This window comes from Microtus oregoni, unplaced genomic scaffold (assembly GCF_018167655.1).
Source record: "Microtus oregoni isolate MIOR12 unplaced genomic scaffold, Mior012 000037F_ref0000500, whole genome shotgun sequence".
Lineage (NCBI taxonomy): Eukaryota > Metazoa > Chordata > Mammalia > Rodentia > Cricetidae > Microtus > Microtus oregoni.
In genome coordinates this window covers 113,381-140,939 of record NW_024543096.1, presented here as the reverse complement: position 1 = coordinate 140,939, position 27,559 = coordinate 113,381, and the positions used below count along the sequence as shown (strand labels likewise).

General features: G+C 37.7%; 1 protein-coding gene across 1 annotated transcript in view; it reads left to right on the top strand.

Annotated features, from left to right (window-relative positions):
• LOC121433132 (low-density lipoprotein receptor-related protein 1B-like) overlaps nucleotides 1–27,151 on the top strand; it is a 356,741-nt gene extending 329,590 nt beyond the window's left edge. The window contains exon 3 of the mRNA XM_041631376.1: nucleotides 26,589–27,151. Coding sequence (XP_041487310.1) covers nucleotides 26,589–26,743 — 155 coding nt within the window. The 3' untranslated portion in view covers nucleotides 26,744–27,151. The remainder of the gene's footprint in view (nucleotides 1–26,588) is intronic.
• The last annotated feature ends 408 nt before the right edge of the window (nucleotides 27,152–27,559 follow it).

The following is a 27,559-nucleotide window of genomic DNA, read 5'->3' as shown; positions in this document are numbered from 1 at the left end:
TGGATTAAGATTTGCTTTCTATTTACACAAATCTGTGTACTTTGTAGGAAAAGATCAGAAAGCATGAATATCGATCACGAGCTAGCTAGATGACCTTTCGTTAAGTGGATGTAACCATCTCTGAGCATAATATAATTGATTCCTGCAGCTCCGCGGAGGAGAGAAAAGACTGCTTTCTGGCTCTGCACTTTGGATGCAGGCTGCATCTGCTCTGTGTGTCTTTTCTCACTGGTTCCCATGACACGGTCTGTTCATCACTCTGAAAACACTCATGCAGTGCAGAAAAAGAACTTCCACCTGGATGCTAATTTGGTATTTTTATTCTGATAATGCCCCAAAATTAAAGTGAAGTTGTAAGAATGACTGCAAGCACTGGGAAGAACTAAGCTTTGGTTTGTGTTTATTTGGTTCAAAACCATCCTGTCAAGAAAGAAAAACAATTGACTTCTAATTTGCTTTATATGATAAAATTTAACATGATGAGAATATTACATTTTAGAATGTATCAGATATTTTTGTTTGTTTGTTTGTTTGTTTTTCGAGTCAGGGTTTCTCTGTGGTTGTGGAGCCTGTCCTGGAACTAGCTCTTGTAGACCAGGCTGGTCTCGAACTCACAGAGATCCGCCTGCCTCTGCCTCCCGAGTGCTGGGATTAAAGGCGTGCGCCACCACGGCCCGGCTTTGTATCAGATATTTTTATACAGGTATCCAGATTGCATATGAAATAAAAACCAGAGTATTAAGAATAGGAACACAGATGGGAAATGACTTTCAACATTGTTGCAACTATTATTTTTGTGAATTGTCTGTACTCAGATAACTAAGCAATAGTGTCTTCTGATACATGTCTACATTATTTACTCTATTTTCAAAATTCACGAGTGTCTTTGGGGATAGAGCTTTCTCATTGGGGTGGTTTCCTTAGAAGGTTTTACATTTGTGTTTGTCTAAAACACATTGTGTCTTCTGACATTGGAAATTTTTACCATATTTAAAAATTACTTAAGGACAAACAATATTGTTGACAGAAATTAAAGTTTCATAAAAATGAAGAGATAAAAAATAAGAGATAACTGCAAAACAGTAATGAGTTAGTTTTATTAACAATTTTACATAAAATGCAAGGTTTTAAAACTTTATTTCAAGTTCCATCAATTCTTCTCATCATTAAACTCCATCATAATGCATAAACCATCATTATCCTTTTCCTGGAACTCAGTTGGTGAAACACTCCTTCCCGCTAGCGAGAAAGGCAGTTATAAAGGAGGGGTGTAAGATGTTTCTCCTGGACCTTCGATTTTTTTTAAATGTTTATAGTCAAAAAACATTTTCTTCCTTTGGATTAGTGATGGCATTATGTAAATCTCATAAACCCCTGACTATCATTTTCAAAATGAGTGAAACCACTTCTCTTGCTTGCCACCTACCTCCCAATGCAGGTTTGCATCTGCGCCAGTCCCTAGGCAGAAACTCTAGAATTCCCAGCCTGCATTAGAACACAGCTTGAATTTACGCCTCTGGAGTGTAACTGAGATTAGACAAATTATATACACGATAATTAATTCTTTTGGGAAATTAAAAAAAAACTTAAATACAAATAAAATCTAAGAATGTGTGTTGTCGTTTTAATTCTATTCATTAACAGAATACATTTACTTTAATTAAATAACTGAATCTCTACCGGGGATCTTTTCTTGGTAATTCTGCACATTAAAACGTATATGAAAGTAAATGCTAGGTTTATCTCCAGAGACAGGCTACACATCAATAACAGTAAAGCAATGATTCTGTGTGTCCAAGCTATTTACACTTGGAAAATGAATCTGAAAGAGCAGTAGGGGAACATCGCTAATGTGGAAGTCTAGTGGGATTCAACTATTTCTTTATTCCTAACTTGAATTATTTAATGAATTTTAGCCATTTCAGCTTCAAGGACTACGGCGCTTGGAGCTAGAATGTAGCTTATCAATGCCGATTAAGTCATTCATAAAAGGGAAAATGAAGGACATCCTCAGCCTTTTGCATTTCCTCCAAATAGAATGCACCTCGTTGAGGCAGATCAGAGGAAGGCTGCACATCATTGAAAATTCAAAAATTACTATACCAGCTAAATCGCAAAATCAGCCCAAGTCTCCTTGGCCTTGCTCACTTTACCAATCCCACATCAGGAGCAATCTCGCCTTTATTCTCCTCCTGTTGTCATCTAATAATCAAATGGACACATACCTTTCTACAGCCCAGCACTCAGCCATTCACAGAAAAGTAGTTTGCATCTTACATCAATAGTGAGAGAAAACGGGTTTTATTTTTTTGTTTATTTATATTTTTATGTTTTTTTTTTCTGATTTAGGTAGGGCTAGACTCATCAGGACCCTCTAGTTTCTTCCAGGCTAACATCTGCAATTTAGACAGAACTAGATCTTCTTGATATGTGTGAGGCCCCAAGGTTTGTGTATTCCTCTTTCTTGATGAATAGAGGCATTTCTCTTGTTGTAGTTGATGGCATTGTTATTATTTAATAAGCAAGATTTATTGAACTGTAACTAAATGTCCCACTACAGTAAGAAAGTTCTGAATTTTTTTGAAGCAATGGGATTAAAAAAAAAGAGGTTATAAAGTTCCCCTTGGAGTAATGAACACATTAGACTATGAAACGAATAACTGTCCTGATTAACTCTTCACCAGGGTTGACTATTAATTTTTTGAAGAATAAAAACACAATTAGCAGTTGTTATTAAATAGGCCTAAAATCCAGGTTGTGATTTTACTTTCTAATATTGTCATTTAAATCAAAATACATAGTGACATAACACAACAAGAATATTACTGTAATTCCTGATGTGAAAAAGTACCATGTATAACCCTATCACAAAAAAAGTAATAGGACTAATTTAAAAAAAAAAAACTCAGGTTACCCCACAACCATGCAGTGATGTTCAGAATTTACCACTTCTATGGTTCCCATACAATGAATTCTGACTGCACATGTGTAGTACAAATCCTAACTTATTATGAACGCAGAGGCACTGGTTTTAGCTTCTTTGTAGTTATATAGTGAGAGACATCATGTAAATATCAGAGTCAGGCATATTATATTGTAGAGTATTTGTCAAATACAAGTTTATTTCTATCTCAGAGATCAGGTTTTTATGGCCAGCCATGAAGAACTAGCCATATAATGTGTCTTTTATAATGAGATGTAGAAGATAATTCTGTGTCTTCAAATGTGTTTAAGAGTACACAATGAAAATTTTATTAAACTTGATCCTTGGTGTCATGAAACTTCTGAGCTGGACCAAAGAAAGCATGCATGCATAGTGTGTTACCAGGCAATTTAGGTTCTTCTTAGGTTTATTTTATCATTTTTTTATGTATTTCTGTGTGGGTCTGGGTAAATATACACGTGTGTGTGTGTGTGTGTGTGTGTGTGTGTGTGTGTGTGTGTGTTCCTGCAGAAGTCAAAACAGGGTACTGGATTCCCTGGAGCTAAAGCTACATATTGTAAACCTGTAACTTTTTGAGTTTGGAAACCAACTCCAGTCTTCTGAGAGAACAGCATGCTCTCTTAAGGCCCAACTCATCTCCCTAGCACCCCATTTAGGGTTCTCAGTTCCACTAATAAAATAATTTTAAAACTCAAAAAATATGTTATTAAACAAGTGACTGAAATAGTAGCTGTAAATAAACTTACCAAAGAGTAAGACCAGGTGTGTGGAGGGAAGAAAGGGTATTGTATTGTTATTGGAAATCAGTAGCTTAATTGTAAGAAGAATTTAAAAATACAAGAGTAACAGGGAGCACATCATTTATAAGAACAGAGGCAATTGTTTGGACTCCAGTTCACTGAGGCATATTTTATGCCCACAAAAATAAGTGTTTTTTCTGTTATGTTGTTTGTTTGTTTTGATTTCATTGTTGTTATTGTTTGGTATACAGTTAAATTTGATGGCTATGACACTTTGTGTAGCTTTGTCAATCAAAATTTAGAACACTTTAATTATGTGCTCCATTCGTTTTTCTACTCCAGTTAATCTCCTTCCTTCTTCAACGCCTAAAAGTGAACAGACATATTTTAAAGACTTGGATTTAAGAGTCATAAGCAATCTCATAAATAATTGATAAATCTTAAAAAAATATTTTCCTATATTGCCACAGAATTTTCCATGCCCATAACTAGTGCATAAGAGTTCATCATTTTAAAAAAGACTTCTTTATTTTTATTTCATTTGTGTAAGTGGTTGCCTGATACTCCACCCCAGGGGAGGATGCTGAATCATCAGGAACTAAAGTAACAGAATGTTGTATGTTGACATGTGGGTGCTTATAGTCAATCTCAAGTCCTCTGCAAGAGCATCCAGTGCCCCTAAAGCTGCATGCAACCATCCTCCCACTTTTCATTCCTCTCGTTTTGTATTATCAAAACAGTTGACAATCTTCTCTGTGAAAAAACAAACAAACAAACAAATCACCAACAATACATTAGTCAGTTGGATCCCACAATGGAAATAGAGAAACACGCCCCAGTGATGTTGCTGTGAGAATACTGAATCATTCTAGGGTTGTGGATGGGGTAATTTACTGCACCAAGAGACTGAAGCTGAAAATCTATGGGGTGATTGAACAGATTTGACAGAGCAGAGGCACTTAACAAATCATCGGTGACACCTCAGAAAGCTGAGATCTAGGCAAAGCTCCGAGAACTCTCTTCCCACGATGTTTACTTTTGCATTTCATCCTTGAAATGCCAGCATCCATGGTTTTGGGTGTGTCTTCTCTTGATTTCTGAGCACTTCTTTTTCTCTTCACCCTTACCCTTAAACCCGAGTTAAACCCCCAAGTGAACATCACAAAAAAGGGAGTTAAGAAACGCACTTAATCTAGGCATGAAAGATGACATTGTTAAAAGATGACACAGTTCATGATGCTTCGGTATGAAAAATCCAACATTTTACTCCAAGAGGAAGACAAAAATCTCGGTCCTCATCCCATTCCCAGCAAATTGATGTTCCGAGTCACACCAAAAAAAGAAAACTATAAGAAAAGGTAAGTTTGGAAGAAAGAATCATTTTCTTTATTTTAAGAAAATACCACATTCTTCACAGAAAATCAACTGAGAAATTATGAGAAACTTTCAAAGAGTAAAATCCCAGCAGGCTTCATTATTGCTGTTGTTTTTCCCTGCTTCAGAACAACTGTAGCAGAAGCTACATAGGCAAATAGTTTAGAAAACGAGGAAACTCGGTTGCAATGCAGTGGTTCAATAGATCTGGAAGGTTTTTTGTCTTTGGGTTTGTTTCCTTTCCTTATTGGTGTGGCCCCCAGGATAAGTCACACCTGCAAGGCATTCAGTTCTCTAGGACATTTGACTTCTTGCCCATTTGCTTTGTCTTGTAGCAGAAATGAAAATTCAATTTAACAACTACAAATTTTATTCAAATTTAAGTAAAAGTTAGAATTAAAGCCAAAATTAAGATTATGCTTTAAGTATTTATCACTTATTTAAATTACTTTGTTTCATGCTTCTGTGCAAGTCTTATTTGGTGGTTCTATACTGAAGAAATACCAGCATACATTTTATGTACCTGTTAATCACCAGAAAGATTGAGCACCCAGCTCAATTTAGCATACATTATCTGGGTGTTTTCAAATGATTAATGCCTGAGTTCATTTTCAACTATCTGTTATGCTTGTGAATTGAATCCACCCCAGTGTGTCCTCGTTCATCCTGCAGATTTTAGTTCCAAAGCACTATTTCATATAACAACATTGAACAGAGTAGAAATAACCTTTTCATGTGTAAGAAATTTGTATTTGCCCCATTCCCCTACACAAACATGGTGCATATGGTATATGGACATGTCAATTTGAAGACTAGAATAGAAACTAGCCAAAAAGTCCAGGTTAAATAAATAAAAACAACAAAGGCCATTGGTTGTTTAAGGAAATAATGTTCAATCAGGCAATGTTATTACATGCCTTTGAACCCAACACTCAGGAGGCAGAGGCAGCTAGATCTCTATGAGACTGAGGCCAACCTGGTCTACTGAGTGAGTTCTAGGACAGACTCCAAAGCTACACAGAGGAACCCTGACATGAATCTTCCCACAAAAAGAAAACAATATTCTCCTGGTTTGGATATTTTGACATCCTCTCCGTATTTTTACCATTACTCTGATTAACTTGTTCTCCATCTTAGTAGTTTGGGTAAATCTTTCTGCATCTTGTAACATAGTTATATGGACCATATTTTGACAAATAATATTATTTAATCCTTTGAAAGCTTTATAGATTTATTCAATATAATGTGATCTATATTCACCCCATTTTTTCTCCTAACTCCTCCCAGATCCTTTTAGCCATCTCTCTAGATACTATCCTGCTAACTGCATATCTTCCTCTTCCTCTTCATGATTTCTTCCTCTTCATCCTCCTTTTCTTTGTCTTCTTCAAAATAATACCCATTCAATCTCCTTGGAGCTGTTTCAGACATGGTATCCCTAACAGCTTACTCTTACATACATCATGTCTCCTTTATGATTGTCCTCAGTCTTTCAGTTCAGGGTGTCATACAAATGAGTACACTATGGACACTTATTCTCTGCACTGTTACCACTTGTGAGTTTCTGCTTTAACCACTATCTACTGTGCTGTAAAATCTCTCTGATTATATTTGAAAGCTGAAATATTGTATGGGTATAGAGATAAAATTTAGAGGGCAGTTTTATTCTTTATCCATTTAGCAAACTAATTGTAGATGGCTCATTTCTGGAACCTATGAGATCCCTAGCTATGGATTTTTGGACAAATTTACAGTATAAAATATGTATTTCATCCTATGTAAAGACCACTAAATTCAGCCTGAAAGTGACTTTTTATCTCATAACATTAATGACGTTATTGCTTTCATGAGCATATTTTGCTGGTCTGCCATTATTATAGCCTCCTGGAGTCATATGCTAGTCCTATCCCTCAAAAGCCTGCATAACACTTTCCGGTCAATATCAATTTTGTTTCTCCATGTCCTATGACCAAAACGTGTGGTGTCTTTAACAATACATTATGATGTATGCCAAAATATGCAATAATTTATCAAATATATGTCAAATAAACAATATGTATGATGTCTTAGCATTAAGCTCTGGTTAGCAATGAAGAATAATTGCAGTAGCTTGTATTATTTGGGAGGAATCACCAGGACATCCGTGATCAACAACATGTGGAAATGTATCCCAAATGTGAAAATAGGCTTTTTTATTTGGCAACTTCATGGCTTCAGTAAGGGGCATGATCTCCTGAACAGAGTAAACTTCAGTGCATCTATTTGTATGGTACAGATTTATATATGATGCTTATAAAGCAGCTTCCCACGCAATGTTTTCAAACATCCTTAATGTTTTTATCCCTTCCCTCACCTCATCCCACATCCAAACCTCCCAGTACACCTAATGTAACCTTCCTTCCCACCATCTCCTTTTCTCCTCTGTACCACCCATATTCTATCATTCCCTAAATCTTTCTCAACCTTCCGTCCAATGACACTTTTCTAGTTCCTTGTGTCTATAGGCGCTCCAAAGTAAGCAGATCTCAAGATCTGAGAAAGAATCTGTACATGAGGGAGAAAATGCTGAATATGCATGCCCTTCTGAGTCTGGGCCTGAGATATACATTATTATCAAGTTTCTCCTTGAAAATTTATAATTTCACTTTATCTGCAACATAATTCCATTATCCATGCATCAATTGATAGACATTAAAGATGATCTTATATCCTACCAATTGAGAATGAAGTAGATATATCATGAATTAATATGTATTTCTAGAATAGAATTTCTAACTGTTTGGGAGTAATACCTGGAGCAAATGTTAATCTATTTTTCTTTTTTTTTTTTGATACAGGACACTAATATTCACATTGGTTACACTATTTTTACTATAATGAGAAATTAATATAATTTTTAAGACAATATCTATATGGCCGCACATACATATATAGGACCATATATATGAGCATATATGTATAAATATATGTAATATATTTACATACCTATGTAAATGTTTATTTTTACTTTATATAGTACTATTCATAGAAAGACTAGATTATTTAAGTGTATGTAAAATCATAGAAATATTGTTTCTATTTGAAAATATGATCATATAACTTCACTCAAGTGTTCAATAAAATGTTGGTCTATATTATGAAAATGTGATTTTATTACCTGTCCTGCTCAAAGTTTATAGTTTTGCATGTGTACCATTTGTGGCTTCCTTATAAAATTATGTAAATATTAGATACCCATTTTCATCTTTAATCTTCTGCTCACCACCAATATCTTTCTTATAAGTCAAACATAGCAATTACAATTAGTTATGCTGTTAATTGCCTATGCTTATTTTTATATTTATCAAAAATAATTTGTATAGTTTTTAAAGCAAAATTATTTTTAAAATTGTTTTAAATTATCATGAAATATTACTAGTTTTTAAAAAGTCTACTAAACAAATTGGTTATTATCATTATGTCTGTGGTTTGCATCTCTTACAGCAGCTCTCAACCAGTAGATCACAAACACTTTGGCAAAGCTCAATCTCTGAAATTATCTAGATAATGATTCATAACAGTAGCAAAATCACAGTTATAAAATACAAATAAAGATATCTACTTCCCTGCTCCCATATCCACCCTTTCTCCATCTCAACCATCCCATTCCCCCAAGCTCTCCCCAATCCTCCCCTTCTCCTTTCTCTCTCCCCATCTCCCCTTACCCCCATCCTACCCCCACCCCCGTGCTCCCAACTTTTTCCTGACAATCATGTCTACTTCCAATATGCAAGAGGACAAATATGTTTTTCTTTGGGTTCACCTTCTTATTTAGCTAATCTAGGATCACGAATTATAGGCTTAATGTTCTTTATTTATGGCTAGAATCCACTTATGAGTGATTACATATCATATTCATCTTTTTGGGTCTGGGTTATCTCACTCAGTAAAGTGTTTTCTATTTCCATCCATTTGCATGAAAAATTCAAGATGTCTTTGTTTTTTACCGACGAGTAAAACTCTAAAGTGTATATGTGCCACACCTACTTTATCCATTGTTCTACTGAGGGGCACCTAGGTTGTTTCCAGGTTCTGGCTTTTACAAATAGTGCTGCTATGAACATAGCTGAACAAATGCTTTTGAAGTATGATTGGGCATCTCTTGAGTATATTCCCAAGAGTGGAATTGTTGGGTCCTGAGGCAGGTTGACTCCCAGTTTCCTGAGAAACCACCACACTGATTTCCAAAGTGGTTGCACAAGTTTGCATTCCCACCAACAATGGATGAGTGTTCTCCTTACTCCACATCCTCTCCACCATAGGCTATCATTGGTGTTTTTGATTTTAGCCATTCTGACAGGTGTAAGATGGTATCTCAAAGTTGTTTTGATTTGCATTTCCCTGATCGCTAAGGAGGTTGAACATGACCTTAAGTGTTTTTTGGCCGTTTGAACTTCTTCTGTTGAGAATTCTCTGTTCAGTTCAGTACCCCTTTTTTAATTGGGTTAATTAGAGTTTTAATGTCTAGTTTCTTGAGTTTTTTCTATGTTTTGGAGATCAGATCTTTGTCTGATGTGGGGTTGGTGAAAATCTTCTCCCATTCAGTAGGTTGTCTTTTTGTCTTAAGGGAGCCATTTTAGGGTTGGCAAGAGTCTTGCCTCTAGAGGGGTTCCCAGGTGTCCAAGGAGATATCCCCAGCTTGTTCCTTGGGCAGCAGAGGAGAGGGTGCCTGAACTGGGCTTATCCCATAGCCACACTGGTGAATATCTTGCATATCACCATAGAACCTTCATCTGGTGATGAATGGAGATAGAAACAGAGACCTACATTGGAGCACTGGACTGAGCTCCCAAGGTCCAAATGAAGAGCAGAAGAAGGGAGAACATGAGCAAGGAAGTCAGGACTGCGAGGGGTGTGTCCACACACAAAGAAGGTGGGAATGATCTAATGGGAGCTCACCAAGGCCAGCAGGACTGGGACTGAATGAGCATGTAAACAAACCAGACTCTCTGAATGTGTCTGAAAATGAGGGCTGACTGAGAAGCCAAGGACAATGGCACTGGGTTTTGCTTCTCCTGCACGGACTGGCTTTGTGGGAGCCTAGTCCATTTGGATGCTCACCTTCCTAGACCTGGATGGAGGTGGGAAGACCTTGGACTTCCCACAGGGCAGGGCACCCTGACTTCTCTTAGGACTGGAGAGTGAGAAGGAGGAGGAGTAGGGGGAGTGAGAGGGAAATGGGAGGAGGTGGAAATTTTTAATCAATAAATAAAAATGCAAATAAAAATAATTTTATGTTTGGGTTCATAACAACACAACGAATTGTATTAAAGAGTTGCAGCATTAGGTAGATAAAGTACCACTGTATCAGAGAGTACAAATATTTAGTTTTTAAGAGATTGACAGTTTTTAAAACCATTAGTTACATTTAAGAATGTAGCAAGTACATCACTAGGAAAATAATATTGGAGAAAATCTACTTACTGATGATTGGTCTTGTATTGGTAACTGATATACTTTAGTAATTAAATAGTTCTTCACTGAAACAAACTTCTTAAGGTAATAATTTTAATGTTATGTGAAATATATACTCTAATATTTAATTCAATTGTCATATTTCCTCAGTATATAGTTGGTTTATATTTCCTCAAAACGGCAGCAATTTTGAGTAACAGGATTCTACGGGTAGGAAAATCATAGAACAGCCACACTCAATGGTTCTACAGGTAGGCAATCATAAAACGGCACAGGTCAGAAGCTCAGAGCGAGAAGTCTCCGAGGAGGTAGCAGAGGCCCTGGTTCTGTTGTGGCGATCCAGCTTGTGAGCTCTGGCCCAACTGAGGCAGCTGCAAACACTTGCAGCTAAGAGCAAGCATGAGTTCATATGCTTTGACACAAAGACATTTGAGGACTCTAAAGTTATGGGACTGTAGCCTGCATTCCTCTGTGTGGATTCTACCCAGCTAGCTCTTTAATCCACTTTCCTCTCTCTGACCGTTACTCAAGCAATATTTCAAGGTGTACAAATGCCTACCTACAAGAAAACCTCTACCATCCCCCGCCCACACACACTTTAAGGGATAATAGTTCTACTGTATTGGTGGGGAGAAGCCTCTCACTCAGCATGGCTGTGGGGCAAGGGTCATCTCTCATCTCTCCATTTGCTCTTCTTTGCCTCACACAAAACCTGTCACCAAAGGAGTACACAGTAAATACTGATGGAATATTTAAATGAAGAGAGATGTAAAATTTGTCCTGTTTACTTTGCTGCACAGGTTTAATTCTCTGAGTCTGTGGCTGCCTGAGAAGGCACTCTCTGGCAAATGAGCATTGCCTTGTGTCCTTCTCCTTGTTTTTATCATCTGTCATGGGGGGAAGCACCTCCTACTTTGCTTCAAGAAGGCTTGTGGAATACAGACTGTTGCGAGGGTAAATGTACAACACAACGTGTTGACAGGAATTGAAATGGGAAATACTTTTGTGAAAAGCTGACATTGCAGTTCCTTTATCTAAATCGTGCGTTCCTCATTGGCCATATGTTCAGTGTTCACAAACATATGTTACGTTTGGTTTTCACTATTTTGCTCCCTAACTATTGCATAATGGTAAATTTTTCACAAAACCCATATGATCGGTATCTGAAACACTGGAATTTTTCCTTTCAGTGATCATTGCCGCAATTACAGAACTGAATATCTTTTTAGGACAATATGGTACTGAAAGAGAGCAGGGGAGCATTGCACATGCAAATCCATGCACTTGCAGAAGAAAGAGATTAACCTTAACAAGGAAAATGGGGGTTTCATGATGGAAGGGAGGCTAAAATTACAAAGGATAATGTCCCTTTGTCATGAATATGCTTAATCTGAAATTGTAGCAAACTATTTTTAACTGATTATATATTTGGAATGAAATTCATTCCTGCTTCTTGGAACTAGAATTGACTCATCCTGAAGTTTTGCCTTCTGGAAAACTTAGAGATAGTTTTAAAAAAAGACCTACTTCAGAAATTAGTCTGGTCTTTGACACTAAAGGTGCCGTATCTGACGCATCACATAATCTGTGGTTATATGACTGAAATCCAATGTGTGAGGTACTAATTACTTAGGAAAAACACACAAGCCACCTTGAGTGAGGTGGCCATTAAGTAATCGTAGTCACCCTTTAGGTGTTTCTACTACAAAATTTTACTCTGTGAGCCATTTCCACCAGAAGAGATTATACACCTGAGGGCCAGAGAAATGATGCTCACACAGGGAAATCAAAGCAAAGGGATATTGTTTTACAATATAGGAAATCATTTTAAGAGGCCAAGTTGAGAAAACGATGACCATAGTTGACACCACTATAGTCATTGGTACTTACATCCATCCAAAGCAGCAGCTCGATTGTTTAATGAAGAAAAAAATGACTCTGTAGCTTATTTGGAGAAGGTGGACTTTGAAAGTTTGCATAGATAGCCTTTATTGGTCTGCACTATTGTAAAGCATCTTCATGAATTCTGAATAGAGCCATCTGGTGCTGTTTATACCTCACAAGAAGGGAATTTCAAATCAAAGAATTTATTCAAACTTCCTTCTGCATTCCAACACCCTAGCCGACCCCCCCCCCCCCTTGAAAAAAAATCTGCTCCTTTCTATTTTGTTTTCTGGTTTTTAACATGGCTCTGTCAACCAAACCTGTGAGGAGAATAAAGAAGTCAAGATTTCAGAAGCAGCAATGCTCTTTCTTTATTCTTGCTGAGGGACTGAGTTTTGGGCAAGGACAATAGCGCTCCTAGACCCTTCAGGGGGATGTTCCTTTGCTTGAATAAACAGTAGGATTGGTTGAGCAGCTACATAATGGGCAAACACTTGAATATCTCTTTTTCGGTACCACAGAATCTTATGCCTTTCACATGATTTTATGTATAGCTTAATGCTTAGCCAACCCTGAAGCAGTTAGAGTCATCATCTGATTTAACAAAAGGGAGCTTTAAGTGGGTGGCAGCTTAGTTCAGAGCTTAGGAAACAATGGTTTCTGGAGAAATCTTTAGTCAGACTCTACGTCAAGGCAAGAAACCAGAAAAAAATGGTTTCAGTGTTAGATCTCTGTGATTCCACCACATTCTGGCTCTCACTCTGTTTTGCATTTACCTCACCTCAACCGAATTCTGTTGCTCATGCCCTCATCCTTGCTAATAAGTTCTTAGAGACCTGCAGATTCAGAATTAGAGATTCTAAATCCTCCTAAGAAATCCAATCTGTCAGATCCTATAGCCTAAATTAATATCCTGTTAGTGTTATGGTAATGGCTTGGATGTTTGAAAGCATAATCTCTGATAAGGGAAAATTACTAACAACAATAAGCTCCAGAGAGGTTTCAATAAGAAACTGCAGAAACCTGTAATGAGTTGCCTCTGCTTATTAATTTAAAAGAATCATTTTGAATTCATTTTACTGCTCAGTAAAAAAAAAAAAAAAAAGGAATAATAGACACAATACTTCTGGCTTGCATCTCCGAAGCAGCATAATACAAATGGTCAAGTGGTAATTACAAGCCCAAAGACTCTGGAACATGGAGACAAAGTATGATAAAGAGCATAAGGTACTTGACACAACTGTTTCCCTTTTATGAGTAATCTTTGTAGTCTATCCCTTCTGGGACTGGTATTAAATAATGTGACTCTTGTTTTAAAAATAGCTCCCATCTTCCTGTGGGTGCATTGTTTTCTGTGCTACATAAAAACAAGAGTTTCTATCTTTGCCAGTCAGAGAGGCTGTTTGAATGGAGATGTTCCAAGTGTGTGGGAGGCAGAATAATGTATGTCTGCGCTTTCTGTCCCACTACTTTCTGCTGTTCATGGTCACAGCGCACGTTTGTTTGGAAATGTATGACATGCCCCATGGTGGACAAAATGCATCAGATCTTTGTTGTCATGAGATAGGAAATGCCTGTGGCTAAATACAGGTCTGAATACATGCAAGCTGGGAGTGAGGCATCACTCCCAGGTCAAGAGCTCTCGCCCTATCTCGGAGTTGCAGGCAGTGGAGATAAGCTGATAACATGTGTGCTGGATGGAAAGACTCTGTTACATAGGCAAAGACTTGATAAAGGAATCTACTGCTTAGCTGGTGTCTTGGAGCCTCCAAATATCCTAGTATCGCCGAGACATTTTGTGAAAATGTCTAAACCAAGTTTCATGCTTCGTAACTACTGATATTTCAAAGATTTTGTTTATCACATGAATACAGAGTGCTTTGAGATGGATCCAGCCGTACAATCTAGTCATGTATTCCCTTTCATGAAAATGGAATTTTTGCTAGATGTTTCTTTTAGAATATATTGATGCTATGGGTATTAAAGAGAACTTCTTGAAAAATGGGAAAATAAGAGTTCTCAACTCTCTCAATATTATTAGGTTTTCTCTTTCTAACTTAGTCCAGGCCCTTTGTATTGTGCTTTCATAGATGAATATGTCACATTATATCATACAAACAGAATAATAAATTTTACAGGCGTTTAGTTTTTTATGCATATGCTGTTAACACATAAAAACATTCTTGACTAGAATTTTGAGTACTTATTTTAAGGGTATAAAAATCAGTCATAAAATTCTGAAAAATCTCATTCTAGGAAGAGGTAGTCACACATTTTTTCTGCAGCAGTCCATGGAGCCAAAGGGAGGCTCAAATTCACCCTTACCTACATTCAAAAGTCATTTGTAGGTTTTTCTTCTGAAAATTGGACCAAACTAATTTTGTTCTATTTCCTATTTGCTTCCTATCTCAGCATAACATATTTAATAGCTTCTCTATCTACTATGTGAAGTTGAATTTTCTTTATTCATTTTTAAATAGCCTTTCCGACATGTCAGAAGGTGCCCTCATCCTGGTAGTTGGGGATTTAATGAACAAATCCATGTTCGCTAAATCTGTCCAATTGTTGTTAAATAGACGTCAATCATGCCTTCTTTTAGACTGCCACTTCAAAGAGTTGTTTCTCTCTTTATTTTGTCATTGTCAGTTTCCGATCCTTTTAGTCTGTGGTCCTTCAACAGTTCCAGCCCTTGTCAACTCCATTTATCCTTGTAGTAGACCTTTCTGAAAATTCTGAACTCTTCTCTTCATAGCAAGAACCAGGTACAGTAAAACATGCAGAGAAATATAGTTACACCCTGAATAATACTGAAAATGATAAGAACTAGGTACAGTAAAACATATGTAGAGAATAAAGCTATACCCTGCACAATACTATAAATACTAGGTACAGTAAAGCATGCGGAGAGGATATAGTTACACCCTGGATAATGTGGCAAGGAGAGAGGGCACCTTGTTTGTCCTGGCTGCCCGGCTAGCTTAGCTCCCAAAATAACCACACAGAGAGTGTATTCATTTAAACACTGCCTGGTCATTATCGCTAGCCTCCTATAGGCTAACTCTGACATCTTGATTTAACACATTTCTATTAAGTCTGTGTTCCCCACAAGGTTGTGGCTTAATGGGAAAGATTTAACATGTCTGACTTGGTGTCTACATGGCGGCTTTCTCTCTCTGACTCTGCTTTCTTCCTCCCAGAATTCAGTTCTGCCTTCTCTGCCTACCTAAGTTCTGCCCTATCAGGCCAAGCAGTTTCTTTATTGATTAACCAACGAGAGCAACACAAAAACAGGAGGACCTCCTATACCAGGATAATACTGTAAATGATAAGAACTAGGTACAGTGAAACTTGCAGAGAGGATATAGTTACACCCTGCACAATACTGTAAATGATAAGAATGATGATGATGAAATGCATAAAACCCAGAGCAATATCAGTTGGTTTCTGGCACATAATAAACATCAATGGTAGCTTTTCTTTTCTTCTTTCTTTCTTTCTTTCTTCTTTCTTTCGTTCTTTCTTTCTTTCTTTCTTTCTTTTGTTGTTGTTGTTGTCACTTATTGGGTCCCACTCTAATCTGAAATTTCATACCCAGAGTACATTTGATCAGATGCCTCTCATGCAGTTTCTCATCTAATGTTCCAGCCACTCTGTCAAAAGAGACAATTTTGAAAGAGGAGATCATTGAGCTAGGATCCTGGCAATTATCAGGCATTGATCAAAATCTTATTTTTCTAATGAGAAAAGATTCCTATATTTTGCATGCTTTTTGATAGCTTATAAATAAAGAATTGTCTTTAAGATGTAATAAAATAGTATGAACCAAACTAAGGAAACTTTTCATCTGTAAAAATCAGGTTATTTCTAAAATGTGGTAAGAGGTGAAAAAACCAAATCTGATTGAAAGAGGCACATTGATAGGTAACAGGCTATTTTCTGTTGAGACAATGGGAAAAAAATGGAACATGTGAGCTTTTGTGGAAGCCGAGAAAGGCAAGTCAACAGAGCAGTAAGGGTCAGTCTCTTTTGAACATTTATTGGGTGATTCAGTTGAGTTAACTTCTGCATGGTTTAAGAAGGGGTAACGCAAAGGTACAATGATCCCATCATTCTGAAAAGATTGTTACGTCATAGGCTTCCTGGTGAAAATTTCTCTAAATTATTGTCCCTGCTTTTTTGAGGTCATCTTTTGTCTTCATAAGGAAATAAATTATATTTGACTTTTAAAAGATAATTTTAATATCTGAAAAATGCTGTTAAGTTCTGAAGCAAGAGGTATATTAAAATCGATACACCAGAACTCATGCTCATTTTTTATTGTTGTTTTTTTCTTTAGTTTAAACTACTGTTTTTTAACCTATTTTTTGAGACTAGCAAAATACTTAAAGTTGTGAACCTAAAACAGATATTTGGCTTTGCAGTTTTCTGTTTTGATCTAAAGCAGTAAACCTCCTCTCTTTTTTCTGCCACATCATTGTACTTTTCAGTATTCTCTGTTCTACACGATCGCACACTCGTGACCTCCCATTGCAACTGCATATTTCATGTCTTGGGAAAGCCTTTTTTCCTCTATGGAAGCATATTAGGTTTTGTTTACTTTTCCTCAGCATTTCAGTTCAAAGGAGACATTTACAATTTTTTACTTTTTGTCATATATTTTCTTATTGTCATATTTAAAACTGATCATAGAAACCCCAAATTATGTTCATCTTGTATAATGTAATATTTGATACATTGCATAATGTTTCTATCAGGTTAAACATATTTGACTCCTCAAAAGTAGTTTCTTGCTGGAGAGATGGCCCAGTAATTGAAAGTGCTTGCTGCTCTTCCAGCGGACCCAAGAATGGATTGCAATACCCTAACTGAAAAGCTGATAACTGCCTACGACTCCAGCTCCATGCTGCAATTCTCTCTTCTGACCTCAACAGCATCTGCATTAATATCATACTAGGATATGTGGTCTACTAGAACTCCTACATCTATCATTCTTAACTGAGTACCATTGATAGAACATCCCCCTCTCTCCCCTTTCCAGTTTTCTCCATAGCTTCTAGTAACTACCAGCCTATTCTCAACTTTTATGAGACCGTTATTTTAGTTTCTACATTTATATGATAGCACAATGTAAAGCTTTAAAAGGCTTTCCATTAAAGTTTCTCTCACCAGATTTTGAATGGGTTCAAATTTTGCAGTGTGTGCAGAGGTCAACCCTAAAGTACAATGCCTAGAAGCATAAAGATGTTGCTATATCTTAAGCTTCTAGCAGTTGATGCCATAGTCTCTTACATTATAAAACTCACTGTTTTTCATCCTTTCCTACTTTTTCTTTCTCTTTTTTTTAAGGTTTATTTATTTATTATGTATACAGTGTTCTGCCTACATGTATGCTTGCATACCGGAAGAGGGCACCAGATCTCCTTATAGATTGTTGTGAGCCACCATGTAGTTGCTGGGAACTGAACTCTGAAAAGCAGCCAGTGCTTTTAACAGCTGGGCTGTTTCTCCAGCTCCCACTTTCCTACTTTTTAATGATGAAAAGAAATCCTTAGCTTGGATTCCTTAATCCTACAAAATGACCTTTTATTCTAGCAAACCATGTTTGAGCCTGTTTCTATTATGCTGTTTTTGTCTTTGCAATTCATTCCATCTAAATAAACTGGGCAAATCCAGCCAAGGTGAGTTCAGGGATAGGATTACTAAATTTTGAATTTCAAAGGCAAGTTAAATTAAAAAATTAAAAAAAATAAGCCCTACAAATTGAAGATCAGCTACTTTATGTCATATTGTGTGGGTCATAACAATAAAATGAAGTACAGTCTAAATTGTGCTAGTCTTGACTGTCTTAGAGGGTCACAGTATGAGAGGAAATTAAAGGAATAAAAGACTAAACAACCTAAACTCACAACTGGAAGTAAAATAGTTTTGTCTGTCTGTTTGTTTGTCCTAATATATATATTTGTGAATCTCTTTCTTTCCTATTTCTTTCTGGGTTTCTATATTCCACTCAGCAAAGATAAACTGGGGGTTCTCTAAGGTCAGATGAGCAAATCCAATCAGACAGAAGTAAGTGAGGAACTTACTTCATGATTCTCATGCAAAAACACTTGGTTCCTAACCCTGGGTTTACAATTCTATAATCCCAGCAGCTTGGAAATCTTAGCCAGGAGGATCACAAGTTTAAGACATATCTGGACTACAGAGCTAGTTCAAGGCTAACATAGGCCAAAGGCAAGTTTCTAAGGAAAAAAAAAAGCCTGGCCATGCTTCTCAGTGATGGAGATCCAGAACACAATGACTGACATGCTGCTGGTTCTATCCTGAGTGTGAACGACAACAAACAAGTGAGAAAAAACATATGCAGCTGCCTCGAAGGCCTGAAAACCCCTTATGAGACCTCAGAGCCCAGACTTCCAAAGCAACCTTGTCCCTCGGAGTTGGAACACTCCAGATTTTGAAACACAGACCATTCTAGCATTTTATTGACGAGGTACAGAATGTCTTGTGTTGTGTCGCCATGCAGATAAAGCTAAAACACTGGATTCTGAGGTGGGGAGAAGAGGGTCAATAATTCCCAATCTTATCTTGTTTTTGTATCCCTTACTTGTGTGTTTGCTCTACTTAAAAGGTTGAAACCAGGGGCTGGAGAGATGTCTCAGAGGTTAAGAGCATTGCCTGCTCTTCCAAAGGTCCTGGGTTCGATTCCCGGCAACCACATGGTGGCGCACAACCATCTGTAATGAGGTCTGGTGCCCTCTTCTGGCCTGTAGTCATACACACAGACAGAATATTGTATACATAATAAATAAACATTTTTTTTAAAGAAAATGGTTGAAACCAGTGTCTCACATATTCCTTTTCTATAACTGTACACCAGGTCTCTGTCGAGTGAGTAGCCTGATCAACTTAGGATCGTTAATAAATACATGATCTGGCTCACACCTTTATTCCCAGGATCAGGAAGCAGAGGCATAAGAATCTCTGAGTTCATGGCTAGCCTGGACTACAGAGTAAATGCCAGGGCAGCCAGGGCTGTCTAGGGACAAACAAAATAAACATGCAAACAAACAAAAAATCCTTGTCCTAGAAACAAGCAAACAAAAATGCTTGTGCAGGATGAAAACAAACCACAGAATTACTGATTTACTAAGTTTTAAGTAAGGCCTGAGAATTAGATAATTTTAGTTCATCTTCATGCTACGAGAAGTAGTTTTATGAGATATGAGAAGTAGTTTCTCGAAAACTATCACCAATTTTTTTATTCATATCCAAACATAGAAAGGTATATATTTCTGTATACTTCTAATGTTTGTTCATTATTCTTCGTCGAGAAACATGAACACATTAAAATGAATAGTTTCTTTAGTCTATTAGTGATGCCTCATCATGGTATGACAGGCAGAGCAACATAAACTATAGAATGGCTTCTCATATTTTCATAGGCTCTAAAGTTCAACATCAGGGTTCAGGTAGATCCTAGAGGAGGAAGTCCTCATTTCAGACAATCCTTTGTCTCTCATTGGACTTTCGCATGCATGAGAAAACAGTCAACTCTTTAGCTGTCATGATAAAAAGAACACAAATTTCAGCCCCATGTGGCTCACAGTCATCATCAAATCACCTACCATGGGTTCCCATAGAAACACTTCTTATAGTTTTAACATATGAATTTGGGGAGGGACACAGGCAGACATTCCGCAGCAAGGAGGAGGTCAGTCAATTTCCAGAAAGAAAACAAATTGAAACTCCTAAGAACACTAACCTCTCTTAGGCAAGTGGTTTTATCTGAAGCTATGGCCCATTTTAACCCCGGTGGAGATACGTTTGTGGCTGAGCAGCATGCTGCTAGGCACATGTGTGGAGATCATCAACCAACTGAAGTCAGTTCTCTCTCACCACTAAGTGGGTACTGGAGGTTGAATTGAGGTCATCAGGATTGGCAGGAGTGTGTTCATTCTAAGAGCCTTCTTTCTGGTCAACCCATTATTTAAATTTGTTTTTTTCCATGTGAAAAATTTTATGCCTGATCATAATCCCCACGGGAATAGACTGTGGCTACATTAAGAAAATAATCTTCTCGGGTAGATTAATACATGTGTAATCATTTTCATGTAAATTTTGGTGACATTATTGTTTTTCGTGAAGACCTTGACATTTGAGAATGTAAGTATCTGTCTTATATGTACATTATTATCTTGTCGTATAATGAATATTAATCAGAACATTGCAAATTTTATGGATCAATGGTAGCCAGAACTATTTATTTCTTTTTTCTAATACATTACATTCCCATCAATCAGTAATATTCGGAGATCTAGCTATTAATGGAAAAGTAATATAATTGGAATGAATGTAGTCATACATGTTCTCTTCAAAGGCCAGCATTTTGCTACTATTTTAAAACAGTGTACTTTAGGACATGTTACTAGGAGTGAGCCGGAGAGTTTCAGCCATTCTTCTTGACTTCACTGTTTATAATTAAGCAGCAGCGACCTGCCTGCTAGTCCTCCCGTAGCTGTTAGCAACCTGCTGTTGAAGCTGAGGGCTATTTTTGCAATTATAATATGTGAAGATTGAAATACATTAAGATAAATAAAGTGTCTACCTTATTAACAGTCAACTCATTTCCACACTTGAGTACCTGTCAATAGGAGTTCTGAGTTCAGTCTCCCGCACTGATGAGACTTCCAAGGTTTAAATGGAGCCAGGAAAGTGGTACCTCAATGCTCTTTCTCCTGGGCTTTGCAATTCAGTCTTAAGAGGTGGGAGGAGGGTTACAGGTTTTGAAATAATGGCATAAGACTAAAAGCTTTTAAACCCACTTTGAAGGAAAACATGTTCAAACAAAGACAAATGCATTGCTGGCATAAAAAAGAACCTCTCCATATTTATAGCTGTGGCAGTCAGTTGTGATGCAGGGTCTGTAGCCAGCAGTCTGGATATTGGTGGAGTAGCTAAGGCTCCAACCATTAGGAAGTAGAGTTAGTTCAAGATTCCTGAGGAGCTTGCCATGTGCCTCCTCTTTGAAGAGAACTGGTGTCCCTTTGATCGTTAACAAGGAAGGGATGTATTTCTGGCATACTTTTACTTCAGAGGTGAGTACACGAGATCGGAATGAGAGGCTGAATTGTTTCTATGGAACTGAACAAAATGTTACAGAATAAAATTCAGAGACACAAGCTTCCAAAAGAGCACCGATCTGTATGTACATAGCCTTGAGGATACAGGAAGGGAAAAAAAAAAAGGGACAACTCTCTGGGAAATAACAGACCCTGGAAATTGTTGTGAGAAAGGGAGTCTGAAATAAGTAGGAATCATCAAAAGAGCACGGAGTTATTTAAAGACTGACTTATCCACCTGACTCTTCATATTTCTAAATCCCATGACAAATATTTTTGCAAATGGTCTTCCCCAGGACGTAGCTGGATAAGCACAGAGCTTTTCTCCACGAAGTCTCTCGGTGTCAGAGCACCTGACTATCTGGACAGGAGTAGCCAGGCTGATGCAATGAAGAACGAGAACAGATTGTCTTCAAGGATCCAATTTGCTCTACTTTAAGGTGGAATCAAGAGTTTAACAGAGTGACGATTATTTCAAAATGTGTTTTCAATAGAAAGCCATTTGAGAGTGCCCATTACACAGCTATAAAAATGTGGCTATTTTAACATCCCACTTTTTACCGTAAACGTTGACAGTTACTTTCATCCTTTCCCTGCTGTCACTCCTAACTTCAGTAGAAGCTCTAATTGACATAACTATCCAAATCCATTATTATTGTAACCCACCTCTCACCTACATTTCAGTGTTAATATGTCATATTCCACGATGGCCTTAAAACTCTCGTCCTCTCTCAGTCAACACTGCCTGTGGCATTAATCTTGCCTGCTAAGAACTGCAGACTCTCAGAAGCAACCATCTATTGAAAAATCATACTTCTTAATTGTCAAAAGAGGCTGGCGAAGACCATGTAAAGGGATGCCAGGGGCATGGGTGCCTGGCTTATCCATTAGCTACAGCATAGTTCCAGAAAGGTTTGTGTGACGGAGCAGAAAGAGACCTGTGGGCTCACCTACTCATACCACCCACGAGCAAGTGCTCGGGTAAGGGTCCACATGAGGAGCACCTTTTGGTTCAACAGATTAATTAACTGCCAAAAATCACAATGGGTAAAATTAGAGCAATGAAGGAAAAACGCTCTGGTTGTCAGCATCCTCTCCTATTAACAACTGCAGCATCTGAACTACAGGTGCTTCCAATCTGTCTTCAGTAGGCAATATCATTGTTTCTTTCAATCTGTCTTCAGAAGGCCATATCATTGTTTCTTTATCTATAAAATTGGGAGAGTCATAATTTTTGCTTCTTAGAATTTTTCTTGGAGAAAATTAAATGAAATAGAATATATACACATAATAGTCAACATGACTACCACAAATATGTGCGTTTCTCTGTCTGTTTGTGTATATATCTGTAAACATAATTGTACAAAATTAAACCTTAGCATTGGAGGTACTGGCAACCTAGTAATTAGCTAACTTAATTATCTATTCAGCCAAAAAAATTACAGTAGAACTCTGAAAACTTCATAATAGTCAACGAAAACCAAATAGATACATAGCCTCCCTTTGAAAAGTTTTCAATTTATTTGTTTTCTTAGGTTGCAAATCCAGGAGTTTAAACTTGTCCCAACTGTCCATCAGTAGTATCGAATGCAAGCAAAGGGATAGGCTGTCTTTAATGGAAAGCAATGAAGGAGCATCTCCTCATTTCTCAACCACTGGATTACCAACAAATTAAAATATGTCAAGATGTAAATGAATGTATTAAAAAGATGAACAGCATTTACATTTTTAAGGAAAACCACCATTTAGATAAAGGCATGGGAAACAAAATGAGATTCCATGTCATTTATGTTAGTTGATGAAACAAAAATACAGACTTAGAAATCAAGCACAATTCAATACCAGGATGGAAAGTGCTCTTTGGAATGCCTCTGGCATGCAGATAAATATATATTTTTCTGAAATAAAATAATTATTGGTTCTTGTTGTCAAGCCACTGAAGTCTAAAGGACATGTAAAACACTTAATGATTCGTTTCTTATTAATTAAATGTATTCACTTATTTTACATCTGGTCTACAGTTTCCCCTTCCTCCCTCCTCTCCTCCCAATCCCACTCCCAGCATCCCTCTGCTCTGCCCCCCACATCCACTTCCCTCTGTTTCCGTTCAGAAAGGGGGCAGGTCTCCCATTGGTTTCAACAAAACGTGGAATATCAAATTGGGGAAGTACTAAGATCCTTCCCTCCTATTAAGGCATGGTAAGGCTCCAGTATGAGAAATAGGTTCCTAAAAGCTAGCTGAAGTGTCAGGGGCAGACCATGTTCCCACTGCAAGGAGTCCCACAAGTAGCCTGATCTATATAACTGTCACACATATGTAAAGAGCCTAGGTTGGCCCCATGCAAGCTCTTGATATCCAGTGTCAGTGAGCTTCTATGAGTGCAGATTGGTTGTTTCTGTGGGTTCCCTTGTGAAGACCTTGACCTTCCCTGGCCTGTACAATCGTTCCCCTCTTTCTTCAACAGGATTCCCAGAGCTTGGACCAGTGCTTGGCTGGGGATCTCCACATCTGTTTCAATCAGATACTGGGTGAAGGCTCCAATAATTCTTAAAATGAAGGACAGTTAGAAACACATCACCAATGTAGTGTTTGAATGGTATTTTGAGGTCACTCACCTGCTGAGAAGAATTCATTGATATTCTTTGGGTTATGTCCAGTATGCTTCATTAAGGAACTGAAATAAGCATTTCAGAAATATATGGTATTCATATTCTTGTTTCCCTCTGTCTCCTGACTTGTGGGTTGTCTTCTTTTGATTTGTGAACAGAAAAAAAAGCAATGCACATAATTTTTGAGAACATGCCGATATGGCCCCATAGAGGCAAATTAGCCATATTGTATTCAATGAAGATTAGTTTGTAAGAGAAAAAGAAAGCAAAGATTTTGTACTCAGATAGCAGAATTCTTGTTCCATGTTTTTCTCCTGTTTATTAACTTGAAACAGGAAAATTATGCAGAACTATGTATTCTCAAATCCTTGGCTCCCAAGGTCATGGGTTGATGCTACATTTCCCAGGCCCTTTGTTAATTTTAGGCTATTATCCAATCATATTGCTCACTCTCAAGATTTTGTAGTTCAACTATTTTATTATATTTTATTTTAGTTCAACCTGGGAAAAAGCTTGAGTGATATATTAAAGCTATAAAATTAAGGTCAGGACACAGAGCAAAGTAACGCCCAGGGAAATATAATGGAGTCCATCCATCAAATCTGAAAATACACACTAGTCTTAAGAGAAGATAACAATGTGTGTCAATTGAAGTTTAAGGGGTGTAGAGAGTTGTGCCTGTATCTATCTAATAACCTAAGCAATTACACACTTTCTCTCTCTAGGATGAGAAGTCATCTCAGATGAAATGCAGTTTTTTTTTAATGAAACTGCTTATGCAAGCCCTGTCTTAAAATAAAAATGGTGACTCACACAGCTCTGCTTGACACCGTAACTCATTAAACTCCCTGTTCTTGCCTTCTTCACTGTCTGGCCAAGTTTTAAAGGTTGAAGGATGGATCCCCAAGGTCCTTGTGGGCAGCTCTAACCCTGAGCCATGCTGCCAGGATAAACTGGTTTTGTGTTTGTGTGCACATGTTATTCTCTCTCCTATCAAAGTTTTTCTCCTAAGGTTTTATTATTTCCCTGGCTTACCTCTATTAAAGTTCCATTAATCTTCTTAGATTAAGTCTAATCAGAATAAAGCTATTGGTTCTATTTTGTCTTTAAATGATTGCTTTTTCCACCCACTGTGGCTATGAAGGGGAATTCAGCATAGAGTATGCAGAGGCTACAAGCCTTCCTTCGGTTCTGCACATTGATCCATGATGAACAGTTAGGAGAGGAGTTTACTAGAAGAAATAGGGATGTGGGGGCGGCCAGTGTGGTGACTGGAGCTTGCATTAGCAGCCCGAGGCTCTTTGTATATGCACTTCTCCCTGTCCTCTTCTGCACCAGTTTTGATTCCCCCCCTCCAGTTTCTAATAGAGAAAAGCAGCTATGTTCTTGAAGGCTCTCAGAGAGAAGTGAGAAGCTGATGCTCTTCTTCCCTGGAAGATGAGTTTGAAATGAAGTCCTCCAGAAATCTAGCCCCTGCTTTGTGACCCGATTCTATGGAGCTAACTACTTGAGGTGATTTTCTGTGAGAAGAACATTAAATATAATGCAATGCTGTTCTCGCCTTGCCAGTGTGACTGCATTCATTTCTTGCTGGTGTTTGTGACACAGCAGCTTCTTTTGTAACCAGAGAATCGCTGGACATTTCACATGACCCATGCAACATAGCACACTGCTCTTTATAGTCTCTAATTGGTGTACATGCAGTCTGCTGTGCCGGTGTTCTCCGGTTTCCCTTGGCTCTTCTTCTTCTTCTTCTTCTTCTTCTTCTTCTTCTTCTTCTTCTTCTTCTTCTTCTTCTTCTTCTTTCAAAGAGTCTCTCCAAGAATAAACTGCCTCAAAACTGTACTTCTACAATATTTTTTGTAGCTCAACATGTCTTCCTATCCATATTTCATTATTTCTTTTGAGTATTGACTCTAAATATAAAATCTTCCACTCTGTGCTTATAAGCATGGAAAATCCATCAATAAACCACTAATGGGGTGATGTGGACACGGAGATGTAGAAAAGATGTAGGGTGATTTTGTTTCACATCTTCCTTTGCCAAACAAATGTGTTTGTCTGGAAATTTCAGTCCAGTAGTCCTTCCCCAATGCCGTGCTGATAGGAGTCCCTCCTCCTACATAGTTTCTCTGTCTAGAATCATGGGGCATAGAGTTCTGAGATTTGAACTATCGTCCTGAAGAGGATCTATTGTTGCTGGTAATGCTATTTGGGGCTAACAGGAACAAGGAATAAAGGCACCACTGGCTTAGTAGGAAATGGAGAAAATGCTCCAGATGAAACCACTTTTGCTGTCTTTGGACCTGAACAGGGACTCTGGGGATGGAGAAAGTGCTATATAAGTAGAATTCTTTTTTAACAAAATGGCAACTTTCCTCCTGACAGGAGGTAGAATGTGTCCATTAATCTCATTTCTGATTAAAGTTGTGCTGAGAAATTTTAAACTGATATTTCTTCCAGGTCGTGTGGAATTTGACCTGGTATCTATCACTATCAGTGTAACCTGCTGTGGCCAACTTCCTGGTGCCTTGAAAGTCAAGAACAATATGGCCTCGGCTGATACTCCAGAAATTATCCATGATTTAAACAAAGAAAGTTTGAAACCATGCCTGTAAGCTGAAGAACGCATTAAAGAAGTTACTTGTAAGTCAAGAACATTTTGTTGGGAGAGGTGGTTCAACAGCTAGAAGCACCTGCCATTCCTCCAAGCAATGCCATGCCCTAACACCAAGCAGCTCACAAACACCTGCCACTCCAGCTTCAGGGGAGCTGATGCCCTCTGGCCTCCATGAGCTCTACACGCAGGCCATGCACACAGGCATCAATCAAAATGAATCTTCAACATTTTCATGTAACCTAATCCTACTTAAGTGGGAAAAGTATGAAATATTCAAAAGATCATAATGCTGCAGTTAGTTATACTTTATTTTTAAACTCAGATTATTTAATTTTAGAAATATTGTAAACTGCATTCCCTTGCTCTTTTTAGACCTTCTACTAATTTCTAGATACAAGTTTTCAATATCGGCCTTTCTGAATGGATTTTATGCCTCTGAAATAAAGCTTACCTATAAACCCAGCCTCAGGTTCACTGGCCTCATTCCCTCCTAGAGGATTCATGTCTCCAATTACTCAAAAGTCTCCCAAGAAACTCATTTTATCATCTAATAGCACTGGAATGGCTGGAGTCTAATTTAATGTTATTAGATATCCCCCTGGGCAGCAATTTCCTAATGGTATTGATAAAATGTAAACAGTATGCAAAAGAGAAGCAGATAATTGATTTGGTCTAATAACTAATTTGGGTTCTTTTGTTGTTCTCTCAGCCTTGCTAAGTCGTAGTGATGAACATGCACACCACTTTATCAGATTTTTATTTTTATTTAAAATATCTCCACCTTGATGCATGGTTATAAACACTTAGAACAAAC